The 13,081-nt window shown below is 39.8% G+C and overlaps 1 protein-coding gene across 3 annotated transcripts in view; it reads right to left on the minus strand.

Annotated features, from left to right (window-relative positions):
* The window catches only part of atrnl1a (attractin-like 1a), a 249,853-nt gene that overhangs the window by 125,705 nt on the left and 111,067 nt on the right, over positions 1-13,081 (minus strand). For all 3 annotated transcript variants that reach the window (XM_071479994.1, XM_071479995.1, XM_071479996.1), the window contains exon 22: positions 10,209-10,261. In XM_071479994.1, coding sequence (XP_071336095.1) covers positions 10,209-10,261 — 53 coding nt within the window. The remainder of the gene's footprint in view (positions 1-10,208; positions 10,262-13,081) is intronic.

A 13,081-nucleotide genomic window follows, 5' to 3' on the forward strand; every position in this document is an offset into this window, starting at 1 on the left:
AAAGCTTAGTGAAAGTTGATATTTTCACAATCTAGGTGATTCAGATAACTGAACTACTTTACATACATTAAATTACATTCACTCATTTTGGCACACACTTTTATCCAAAATAACTTACAACTGAAGGACATCAGTAAAGCTTCAGTGCAGTGGGAAACCTTGGTGCAAGTATTAAGTACTGCATCTAGTTAATAAGTGAAAGGAGATTGTATAAGGAAACGCACCACAAGTGCATATTAAGGGCTAGTTAGACATATTAAGGTTTTAGGAAAGGAGATGCTCTGGGAAGAGATGAGTTTTCAAGAGATTCTTGAAAATAGAGAGGGACACCCTTGCTCTGATAGAATTTGGTAACTCGTTCCACCATTGGGGAACCACAAATAAGAACAGTCGGACTGAGATTGCCTTGTGTGGAGAGGAGGGGTCCCAGAACCGATCCATGGGGCACTCCAGTTAGGACGGGATGGGAGGAGAGGATAGTTAGGAGAGGATTCAAACCAAGAAATGGTTTTGCCCAAGATGCCCATGTTTGAGAGTGCGGACAACAGGATACGGTGGTTCAGTGAGACAGGTTGATAGTTCTCCACATGAGCAGGGTCAAGTGAGGGTTTCTTGGGCAGAGAACTAAGAGTATCAATGTTGTACCTTTGCTTTTTTTTTACATTTCAATTTAAAGTCATTGAATCCCTAGTGTAACTGATAACAACAAGTGCATATGCTTGGACACTTCTATACTTTTTTTTGTTCTTGGTTTTAGTTATTTTTTTGGGCAGTTTTTTGCCTTTAATGTGATAAGGACTGTAGCCAGGTTTCCATCGCAGTTATGAGCAAAACTGAAGTGAAAAGTACTTCTATGCTTAAGATTAAAATTCAGGACTTTACAATTTGGCACTGTTTCCTTTATTCAAGTAAAAGACATGAACACTTTGTCCACCACTGCTGATTTGTCTCATTTTTCAATGTCCAATAACATGAGTCTGTAACTACACATTACTTACTATAAGAGGAGACAAACAAACACCACTGTTCTTTTCAGGCTTCATCAAAGAAATTATATTGTTGTAGCAGGTTTATAAAATTCTGTTATCGCAGTTCTGTGGTCAGTGACAAAAGATGGTATTTAATATGGATTGTTTTTAATAAGGTCAGTATCAGTGGCAATAGCGATTCAGTTCATCTAATCACTGCACTGCTGCAATGATTCTACTCTTTGTGCTGCTAAGAAGTCAACAGCAGAGGACGGTTACGGCAGGCAGGCAGTCAGACACCTCAGAAACTGTTCCAGACAAAGAACATCCAGTGCTGTTAAAGGAAATCTGTTGACATCTGATGCTGAGTGGCAGCAGTCGGTAGCAACGCTGCATAAGCTTTTTAACTTCCCAAGCAGAAAAACTTTGTCTTACATTGTAGAGCGAGAGAGAGAGCGAGAGAGAGAGAGAGAGAGAGAGAGCGAGAGCGAGAGCGAGAGCGAGAGAGAGAGAGAGAGAGAGAGAGAGAGGTTTAGTTATCACCTTCCTTTCAACTGTACAATCCCAGGGTGTTACCAAGACGAAAGCAAATTATGTTTGACAAACACCCTTGTTTTGTTCAGCCTTCATGGCAAGTTAGCCTGGATAGCAGATATCATCAGATCAAAGACAATATTTTTTCTTAACATCTCTCTCTTCCTCCCTCCCAGGCAGACGTGCACTGCCGCTGCTCAGTTGTTTATCCCATAAGGGTCGTCAGTACAACTTCAGAGTATTTGGGGTTTTTTATACTTTGTGGAGAGGATAGGGACTTGCGTGTGCGTGTGTGTTCAAAATTTCTGTGTGCATATAAAGTATATTTGTATTTACCACTAAAAGTATCCAGTATGTACACGTCTGTAAAAGTCCATGCATGTTTGAGTTATTGCCTACATCTACCTGCATCTGTTCTTGTGCGTGAGTATATTTACAGATGGTTGTGTGTCTGCATAACTAAACAAACAAATGAGAATACAACACAAAAAACTTCTGACACAAAAAAACAAATTACACCCGTTCCTCTGTACGTTTCCAATATGTTTGATTTCAAGGCTGTTAGGAATGAGAGCATCAGCAAGGTTTGAAAGTTCATGTCAGCCAATTACAAATCCCACCTGAGTAATATGACATCAGTTTCACAGGCACTCTCAATTACACGCATACAGGTGCGAATTCTCACATCGGATGAATCGTATCAAGGTATCACTAAAGGTATCAACAATCCCCAGAAGAACTGAAATAGAAATAGTCCATGCCAATTTCTCAGGTTCACAGATGGGTGATCTTATTACCATAATATGTAAGCTGATTCAGCCAATATGAAACAAAACACTGTGATGGGGAATAAGGAGACAGAGGAGAAAGCCGTCATCCGGAACATAATCAGATATTCCAGCAGTCTGCTTCGAATAGAAATCCAAAACAAGCGTGAACTCGCCTACAATGTCAGTTTGTCAGAATCTCTCATTGTGTTTTCATTTAATGCTTGTTAACAACTCATTATTTCCCATTTGCAACACCCGCCTGACGGAGCACACCCCAAGACATTACAGCACCACCTCGCTGAGAGAACAGGTTAGAGCAGGGGGAGTAAACACAAGGACAAGACTGATTCAGTGTCTGATGTGATTGGAGGTCAAGGTAACCTGGAGATAATGTATGCATGAGATCAGGGGACCTCGATTTATAAGAAACTCAACATTCATCAACAATGATCTGAGGGGTGGGCAGCCATAATGATCATGATCACCAATGTCTCAACTGGAGATTATTTACCAATTCTAATACCACAAAATGCTCATCAATACATTTTGAGGGGTGGCAGGGAGGGTGTAACAGAAGTACGGTCGCACACACACACATCAGGTGAAGACTTCTGGAAAAACAGCAAATATGAAAAGAAAAGAAATAGAAATTTATTTAACATGAAAATGTTGTAATCCCACCCCCACTCCTCACTACACCAAAAAAGAACAGGCTGGACGACCTGATGGCTGAGTGGTCAGAACGCATACCACATGGGACTGTTTGCTGCATGACATTCCCCTTCTCTCTGTCCCATTTCCTGTCACTCTACACTATAAAATAACTTAAAAAATATAAATAAATAAATAAATAAATGAACAGGCTGATCTGCTCTGTGGTGCAATGAGTAGTTAATCCACCAAAGGGTGATGAATTTACCAAGCTACAGTGCGATTAAACAGATCATTGTGGGACACATGGAAGGAAAATATTCAACATCCAAGACAAGAAACAATAAATGTATGTATATTTTGTATATATTTTATATATTATATATTTTATAGCTTTAATGTTATACTACAGTATCACACACATATCTGTCACAACATAAATGTATACTGTAATACAACGGGAAATGAAATAACTAGGGATGCACCGAAATGAAAATTCTTGGAAAACGAAAAATGAGGAAACCAAGGCCGAAAACCGAAACACCGAAAGAAATGATTATGTCAATCATATTTTCAGGTGATAAATTAAACCCGACATGGAGAAACTTTTTGCAGATGCACCCCCTCTTGAAATTTCAGCATTGCATGTTTTGCAAATTGCTTTTCATGGGTCTTTCTCTGAGATAGTGAAATAAGTCCACACCGCAGACATGCTGGCTCTTATCCCGTTTCCCGCGTGCTGGACGCGCTGTCTGCCGCGTGATCACAAGTTTCGGCCGTGTTGTTTCGGTGATTTAGGTCTTTCGGCCGAAAACCGAAAATATAAACCCTTGGAAAGAACATTTTGAGCTTTAACTGCCCTTTAAGCTTATATATCTGTAAACTTGTCATTAAAATAATTGTTAATGATTATAAATAATGTTGTAATGACAGCAGAGTAGTATCAACAGTCTCAATAAAAAGTGAACTTAAACTTGACAAATGTAGGTTTAGTTACAGTACTGCATTACAAAGATTATAATTTGTGCACAGTCAGTATGTTCACTTCTTCTGGTCTGTGTATTTTGCATGCTGTGCATCAAACTCTTATTGAAAGTTACTCAAACTGATCTAAAATCAGTCAGAAAACTTCATAGTCTGTCAAAGGGAACTATTGGATTGCTAAAAAAAGCCTGTTAGGACCAATGAATCCACGTTAGACAGGCGTCCACACAGACTGCCTGTCAACAAATACTGCAGTATCCTGGACTGAAGCCAGAGCGTGGTCTAACGAACGGCCTTTGCCCAGGAAAGATGTCGACTGCTGATCACTGCCATGAAACCACTGTGAGGTCTGGACTGGCTACAGGATTCACTAACTTATATTAAACTTGTCTTTGATGTAATTTCACTGCTACAAGAACTCTAATCATATCAAGTAGAAACTGGACATAAACAAATCATCCCTCTTCAATTCTCTGCTACTCAGATTTTGGATGTGACATTATTATTATTCAGTCTTTTTTTTTCTTGATTTCGTGCTGCCAATAACTAATTGTCCTTTAATTGGGATTGTGAGGCCGTCAGTAAATATTGGAGCCAGTTTTCTTCGGCCTGACTAAGCTTTCCCAGCAGGCCTGAGGGCAGCAAGCAGCTCTGACTATGGCCTGACTGGTGTTAGCTGGTAATTCAACTGACTGCTGGTCCCCCTGGTAGAAGTGGTGGGACACTTGGTGGCCATTCCTAATTAGCCGTCCCTTGTAGCTGACTGTGATGGACTCTGACAGTGGTGTATTAAAACGCTGTCCCGGTGATGCCTGCTCATAAATGCGAGTCTGACTGGGGGCAAACTCATTAAACAGCGAAGTTGCTTTTCATCAATTGACTGGTGGTTCAATATGACAGTGTTAACTCAACCAAAGCATCACTCTCTACACTCTCTGGAGCACCGCTGTCAATAGCTGGATGCTCACATTTATCAGTCTGATGAAAACATTTCATCAAAATGAGTTTCTGGCTGCTGCTTCACCACACGTTTTATACTATTGTGAATAGCAAGTTTTTGCCTGTGATGTGACTTCATTCTGTATTTTTGTTCAATTACAGAGAGCTGTCAGTTGTTAATTAATCATTTAAGGTCTAAAATCAATCATGAAACCGACATTTTCTTTTCTTCCTATTTTTATCAACCAATCCCAAAGAGAGGCCAAACGAAACAACGAAATCATCCTGCAGAGAAGAACTGTTTATAGGGCAATGAATAAAAGCAATGTATGCCTGAGCCTCATTCTGCTAACCTGAGCATGTGACTAGGAGCGGGTGCTCTGACAGTCTTATTTTCGTGGTCGATCTTACTTTGGCGTATTTTTTCAAACGAATCGTACTGATTGCATCATTAAAAGCTGCTACATTTAGATATCTAATTTCAAAAGTTCAGTTGCTTCTAACCAGCCTATTGTAAAGTGTTAAACAGCTAGCCCCCTAACTGTAGCTGGGGATGGCAGTCCTTGTTCTGCTCCGTCTGCTCTGTCTCTGTCCTTGGGACAAGAGACAGGAGGCAGGACAAGCTGGGGCAGCAACAGAACTTTCTAATTAAAACACTTACATATGTCACCTCATAAATAAAAACCAAATAAATACCAAATAAAACCAAAGCGGAAACAGGATAAAGATCATGATTCAGATTGTGGATTGTGATTCTACCTGAAAAGATTGCGATATGATCTTTTGTCTTTTGTCTTTTGTTCTGAAACATCTGAAGCTCCTGACTACCTACTTCAGTTTGTGTTCAATAAGTCTGCTCACATGTGACTGTGAAAGAGCACCTGTATACAAATTGGTTAGAGTGAAAAGAGAGGCAGAGAGAGGGTGAGAAAGAGAAAGAGAGAGAGGTAGACTACTAAACAATTTGATTCAGAGCAGATGCCGAGGGGGCTGGACGTATGATATTCAGCTGTTCAACCTTGAGTAGTTGTTTGGTTTAGATAATAGCTTTCTATTCACCTTTGCAGAGTTTGTGGCAAATGCTTAACCTCTGTTCCTGGATTTCTGATGCCCTGTAAGTGTTTTGTGTCAGGGTTCGTGCTCTCTGAAGCAGACAAGCAGTCAGATGCTGCTACATGGATGGAATAAATCCAGCCGTGCTGCAGTCTGAAGAGGCAGCAGTGAAATATTCTTTTAAGTGTCATACCATATACACCGAATATGGCTGTGTTACTTCAGGGACCATCTCCTAGAAGCTGTGGAAGTTCAGTCAACTGAACCACCTCCCCCTCCCAAACTAAGACAGTCTACAGAGCAGCCGTCATACTGTCATCACAGGTTGCCATCCCTGGCCACAATGACAAGTAGCTAGATCTTTCAAACTATGCTGCCCAAAAAAGTGTACCCATAACAGGACTACAGGTGTGTGGGCTGACCCTGGAGAAATCCTGCACCTAAAGCAGTTAGTGGCTTTGCTGGTAAGGCAAAGCAAGGATTGGATCCCTTAATAACATACTGCCTATAAGCACTTCAAGCATAAAACTTCCAAAGAGTCAACCTCCTTTAAAGGATGCATTCTATTCACTATACCTTGGTCGGCTGGACATGCAAGATGGTCTACAGACAACCTTAGTGATCAGCATGTACCAGATTCTGGGATTCTCAAAACTGCAAAGAAAACATCAGATATGTCCTCCAAGGACTGGGGATAAAGGAGCTGTGTTGTTATGTTTTAATGTAGTCTGTCCTGCACTTTGTGAACAACTCCATGGGAGCTTAGATGGACGATCCTGAACTATCCACATTGACCAGCCTTTCTCAGAGTGGTCTGTAAGCAACCCCTTGTTATCTGCTAATAAATTTGTTAAAATAAGCTTTAAATTAAGTATTTCTCAAGCTGTCTGCGAATAAGCAGTGTATATGTGCTGTTTTCAATATTAAATCATCTCATATGAAAGCTTGTCACAAGACTACTGACAGTCTGACAGTCCACTTGGTTTTGGAGATGCTTGGAGAGTAAGGTGGTTTGGGAGTATAATTTTAGTGAAGTCGTCCTTGGCCTAAAAAGAATCTACAGGTAGTGGAGATTTCTCAGACTTCTACTGTAAACCTGTTTGAATCTCCAGGGAGAACCCGGCTGCCTCTCATATACTCTGCATGTCATTTTATGTGATGGAGATAAAGCTTTTTTTTTCCTTCCAATGACATTTAAGGCTAATATTGACCTCAACTGCAATTGAGGCTGCTTTCCTTAAAGTACAAGGAAATGGATGGCTTTTAAATCTGCAATTTATACACACTCATTGTTTGTGTGTGTGTGTGTGTGTGTGTGTGTGAGTGAGAGAAAGGAGTGCTGTGCATTCATGTGTGATCCTCTAAGTGTGTTTGCTCTTATTCAAACAAAGCTAACCCCATTTCACAGACAGCAGAAAAGATAACGTCACATTAGCGCGCGCACGCACACACACACACACACACACACACACCACCTCAGCTGTAGTCATAGTGACATTGAGGAACCAAGCACCCTTAGACAAACCATTAAAACACGTGCATCTGTGTTTCTATATCTGACTGTATGCATGTGCACTGTCTAAGACCCTTCACAACACTGGGCACGGGCATTGCATTGGTGCCATCTAGTGCCTTCAAACCTCTGTCCAGAAGCCAACAGACAGTGAAACCACATAATCCACGAACAGGAGGGTACTTATGGTTACAGACCATTAAAATACCAAATATGATTTCTTTAACTGAGCGCTGATCTTAACAGAGCAGATTTGTGTTCTCTGCCATAGAATGAATTCATTATCATTTATTAAAGGTCATATATTTACAATTTTCCAATGTTTTATATGAAGTGCTGATATCCATATGAAGATATACTTCAACCAAAAACCATCTCAATGTAGTTTTACATCTCCTCTCTCAGGCTTCTCTCTAGAGCTCCAGTAACAACAGGAGAAAGGCTCTGAGCCTTTCCACTGATTGACTTACTGTTTTCTGAGTGGTCAAGTAGGAAAAAATAGCAGATTTCAGGTAAAGCAAATCCTGCAAGGTTGGACAGTGGGTTCGAGTGGGCTAGGCTTGGCGCATGGCTGAGTGCAGTGACTGCTTTGTTGTAACATCACAAAGTCACAGAAGACCTGATAGCTGGTTTTAAGGCTCAGTTTCTGAATACAAACAGTGTGCATTTCTCTGTGGACTGAACGCTTTGAGACTTTGACAGCACTAATATAGAACCTAGACCTGCTTTATAATCAAAAATTCTTCTTGAACAGAAGTTATTTGTATGATCAAAGGCATATTTGAGGTGACCGTGCAATCTGCAGCATGACTCCTCTGATTGCTGCATCCTTTCGAGCCTCCCTCATTGAAACAATGATAGTCCGACTCAAGCGAGAGGGCTATTGACATTGACAGAACTTGAACCTTATTCTAGTGTGTTATGATACTAAAACTGGTGATGGCAGTTCATAGGCTGAATGGGCGTATGTATTTGTGTACAAGTGTGTGTGAGTGTGTGTGTGAGAGAGATGCAGAGTGAGTGAACATGTGCTTGTTCGCCACAAAACATCTGTTTTGACTACAGCTCTCCTCCTCCGTCTGCCCTTTAAAAGGAAAACCGGCAATTTGTTGCAAATGAGCTAAGTCAGTGTGATCCCTGCCAGCATCTGGAAACAGGAAATCACAGTCCTGGACAGGGACACGTTCTTCTTTCTCTCTCTTTATCCATCTTCTCTTTCAAAATTAGGATAATCTTTGTAGCCAGCAGTTAACTTTTTCTTTTTTATTTTTATTTTTTATCTTCTCTTGACATGTTAACTTGGGTTTCACCCTCCTGAACGTGTCTCAGAAATAACTGTTTTACCATCTTAGACCTTTATCCGGTTCTAAACAGAATAATGACAACAAGCAACCTTCTGTGGTCACACCGTGTTGCAGTGTTTCCTCTCTCAAGTGAATCAAGGGCAGAAGTGGCATGACATTGTTATTAGTGCAGCAAGACCTCTTAGGAAGGGGAGTGCAGTGGCTGGCGGGGAGTACTTTAACAGAAATGTGGCTTAAACACATGAGAATATAATTAGCATCCAGTCTCCTATGTACCTTGGATATTCATTTCGTTAAAAGTCTCATATATTACATGTTTCAGATGTTTTATTTAAAGTGTTGATACCCTTAAGAAGATAATGTATATTTGTGGTTTAAAATACCAAAAGCCATCTCATTGTAGTTTTACATCTCCTCTCTCAGGATTCTCTCTGGAGCTCTCAATCAGAAGAGAGACTCCAAACTCTCTTCGGATTGGCTGACTGTTTTCTGAATTATCGAATAAAAATATAGCAGATTTCAGGTAAACACAGCAGTGACTGTTTTGTTGTGACATCACAAAGTTACAGAAGTCCTGACATCTCATTCAGTCTCTGAATACAGGCTGTGTGCAAAACTTAACTCTGGAGATTTCAGATCAGAAAATGTTTACAGTCATTTAGCAAAATGGTCATATGGGTTGATGTTAGGTTGCATGAGTGCTTTATGTATCTAAATGTGCTGCCGTACAACTCAGAATTCTCACAGCTATCTGAGCTCAGTACAGCATGAAGCCAACAGCTCCGGTGCTGCTAACTGGTCCTGGGACGCCCATTGATTTCTTGAGCTTCGACATAGATTGGAAACTACTGTAAAGTATCTTGCTATCTTTATTCTGAGAGTCGAGCCAGGCTGAGGCACCATGTAGCCCTGTCACTGCGTGACTGTGTTCTAAACAGTCATTGTTTCACCAAAATACACTTAAATACCCTGATTTTGTGCCATGCCCACCTTGAAGATTCCAAGTTGTACTGACAGCCTTTTGTAAACATATTTTGGTTTAACTGTAACTGTCTGTTACACACTTACTTTTGTAAACAGTCTGACAGCAGGGAACTGTATTATGCTGCAGGAATGTTTTGAAAAGTTTCTTTGGAGTTTTTTTTTGTTTTTTTTTTTGTTTTTTTCCAAATCGTACACAGAAACATCTCAATATTTAAAAGATAGATTTGGGTGGAAAATCACTTCAGCCACACACATGTTCTAGCTCCTGATTTTTGTGCCCGTGGGTCCATTTCTGTCAATAAGGTCCAAATGAAGAGGTCACGTCATTTGAGTTTGTTATTTCATAGAGGGAAACATTAGCCACTTAAAGTCAGGAACAGGGTGAATGCAGGGACATACTTTTGTACTGTGTGTGTGTGTGTGTGTGTGTGTGTGTGTGTGTGTGTGTGTGTGTGTGTCAGGGAGGTGAGGGAGACTCAGCTGTAAGGGTCGCAGGCAGGATACTTACAATAACATGTTCCTCGGAGAGGGTTACCAAGGTAACGGTTCTCTGAGTCACATCTGGAACAACACAAGAAAGAAGATAGAGGCAGAAAGAGAAAGATGAATAAGAGAGAAAGAATAACAGCATTAGCATTCAACACAGACAAAGTTTTTACAAAGACACATTTTTGTCATTGTGTGTGTGTGTGTGTGTGTGTGTGTGTGTGTGTGTAGGTTGTGTGTGTGTGTCTGGTGGGCCCTTGCTGCAGGTATTGTCTTCCCCCAACTCTTTGCGAGGTGATTTCCCATGACAGTCCTGTCTAGCCATTTTCTCAGGGGCCCACACACACAGACACACACACACACACACAGAAACACAAATAAATATCAGTGAGAGCTCAGTGAACTATAGTGTGAGAGAACAGCTTATCGATGCTCAGATAAATATAAGTATTCTGTTGAAAAACAGATTTCACGCATCTGTATTTAATCATTTTACTTTTATTTTGTGTTTTTTATACAACACTTTTTGAAACACACTGTTATATAGTGCTTCACATATAGGATACACACATTCCAAGGACAAGTTTACCCGCCTGCCTGCCTGCCTACATCCGTTCATCCATCCATCCACAAACTCATACACATACATATTAATTAAAGCACAAAACAAAACTGAGGGCAAACAGTGTAATTATAATAAAGGCTAACTTACAGTAATGAGTTTTCAGCAGCCTTTTAAAACAAACAGATTCAGCAGATCTGATGAAAAGGGGAAGGTGCTTCCAAAGTTTAGGAGCTAGAACCTCAAAAACAGGGTCACCTCTGGATTTAAAATAGAAACAGATAGAAGGTGTTGGCCAGCCACAAGAATGAGGGCTCAACATTTCAACATCTATATAAGCAGAGGCTTGGCCATGCAGGGTTTTGTATGTAATTATTATTATTTTTTTTTATCAATTCTATATTCATATATCCCAATAAAGGAAGGCAAGAACAGCCCAACTGTAGCATTTAAGAGAGAGATATGAGACATATGAGAGACTATATTCCAGATTTCATGCTGGGGTTGAATTCAGACAGTACAAGATGGTAACGTGATTAAAGTGATCAACTCCAAGTTTGAAATGTGATCTTACAAAGAAATGTATACACTTATCAAAGTGATTTGAGGAGGTGGCCCGGGAATAAAGAATAAGTCACAAAAAACTAAGGCTATGCTTTTTATTGTGAATTAGACCAAAGAACTCTGCCAGGCTCATATTTTTAATGAGTTGATGAAGTTAATAAACATGAAGGTTTGTTTTTATCCGTCTCCGCTCAGCCTCTCTATATTCCCCCTACGGCGTTGGATGGATTCATTTATCCAAGGGAACAGGGTGACAACTGGAGCTAGTCTTAAACAAATCTGAGAACAGAGTTGAAAACCCAGCTGCAGAGCACTCATTAAAGATGCAAGACTTAGAAATAGAGGGATTATTGATATGGACGTTAAAATCACCTTAAATAATGATCTTGTCAACAGATGAAAGAAGATTTGAGAATTCATTCATAAATGAATGAATCGAGCAAAGTAGTAGATTTAGCCTTGTTGTGGAGAAGATATGAGATCAAATACTATTGAGGGTGAATACAAAATATTTTAAGATTTTTAGTGCAGTAATGCAACTCTAAGTTTAGCTTTGTATCCCTCTCTTTCATTCAGATGTTAATCTTTCTCTTTGGATTGACATTAATCAGCATACGTGACATACTTTGACAGTGGCCAAAACATCATGACATTTCAGTTTAAATACAACTGGCATTACAGACGTAATATTCAAGAAAAAATATCAACAACAAAAAGAACATTGTGAAAATAAATAAATAAATATCAGGCCTTGCCAGTCACTACTGTCATAGAATCTACTGAGCTTTTCATTTGCATTTATTTCAGCTCTGTTATTCATTGTGACCAGAGAGAGGTTGGCTATTTTTTAAAAAGGCACACATTTGCTGATGGACAGTAATTGGCTGTGGTTAAGAATTGTGACCTTTAGGTTACAGAAAAGTGTGTGATGACCATCAAGCTCCACCACAACACAAAGGGAAAAAAATCCCAATATATTTTCCAAGCAGAAATCTGATGATTTTTTCAACATACACAACAGGATGTGCATGAGTTTCATAGGGGCCCTTAGGTCCAGGAACTTAAGGGCTCCTAAGGATAATGTAAATTTTACAAGCTAATGTGATTAAAGAAAAACATTAAGGCCACAAGGTTTTTTTAAGTTATCACCAAGGAATAATATGCATGCTTTTGGGGCCATTAAAGTGTCAGGATGGATGACATGTACCTGAGGTAGTTCAGACTACAGATAGGAAAATTATCGCCTGGCAGTCGTGAACAAAAGCCAGACTTCCACCAGACATGTTAAAATTGTGACGAGAGGACCAAATGTAATTGTCATTATAATGTCAGAGCTTTTAACGTGTTTTTAAATAACGTTTGCATCACTGTGATGGAGTACTATGATTTTTTTTTTTCTTTTTTATTGGGTGAGAATATGAGTGGTGATTTTCATCTGGAATGGTTCAAAAAGGAAAAACAAAAAGCATGTTTATTGACATTGCAACAGCTTGACGAAATTCTGTATCGTGCCAATGTAGAAAATGAAATTCACTGGTAATCAAACCCATATGCAGGCCTTTGACAGGCTTTACTAAATATGGACAATAAATCATCCAAAGCCCACAGTTTCACAGTGTAACAGAAAGACAAAGCAAGGTAGGTGGAGGGGAAAACAAGAAGAACTAAAAAAGTACACATAGGAAAAAATGACAGAGGAAAAAAGAGGAATAAGTGAACGAGAACAGGAGGGCAGGTAAGGTTTACAGCCTGAGTGTTTGTGAATTCTC

Source organism: Trachinotus anak, unplaced genomic scaffold (genome assembly GCF_046630095.1).
Source record: "Trachinotus anak isolate AG129_WGS33_773 ecotype Australia unplaced genomic scaffold, CSIRO_AGI_Tana_v1 ptg000007l, whole genome shotgun sequence".
NCBI lineage: Eukaryota > Metazoa > Chordata > Actinopteri > Carangiformes > Carangidae > Trachinotus > Trachinotus anak.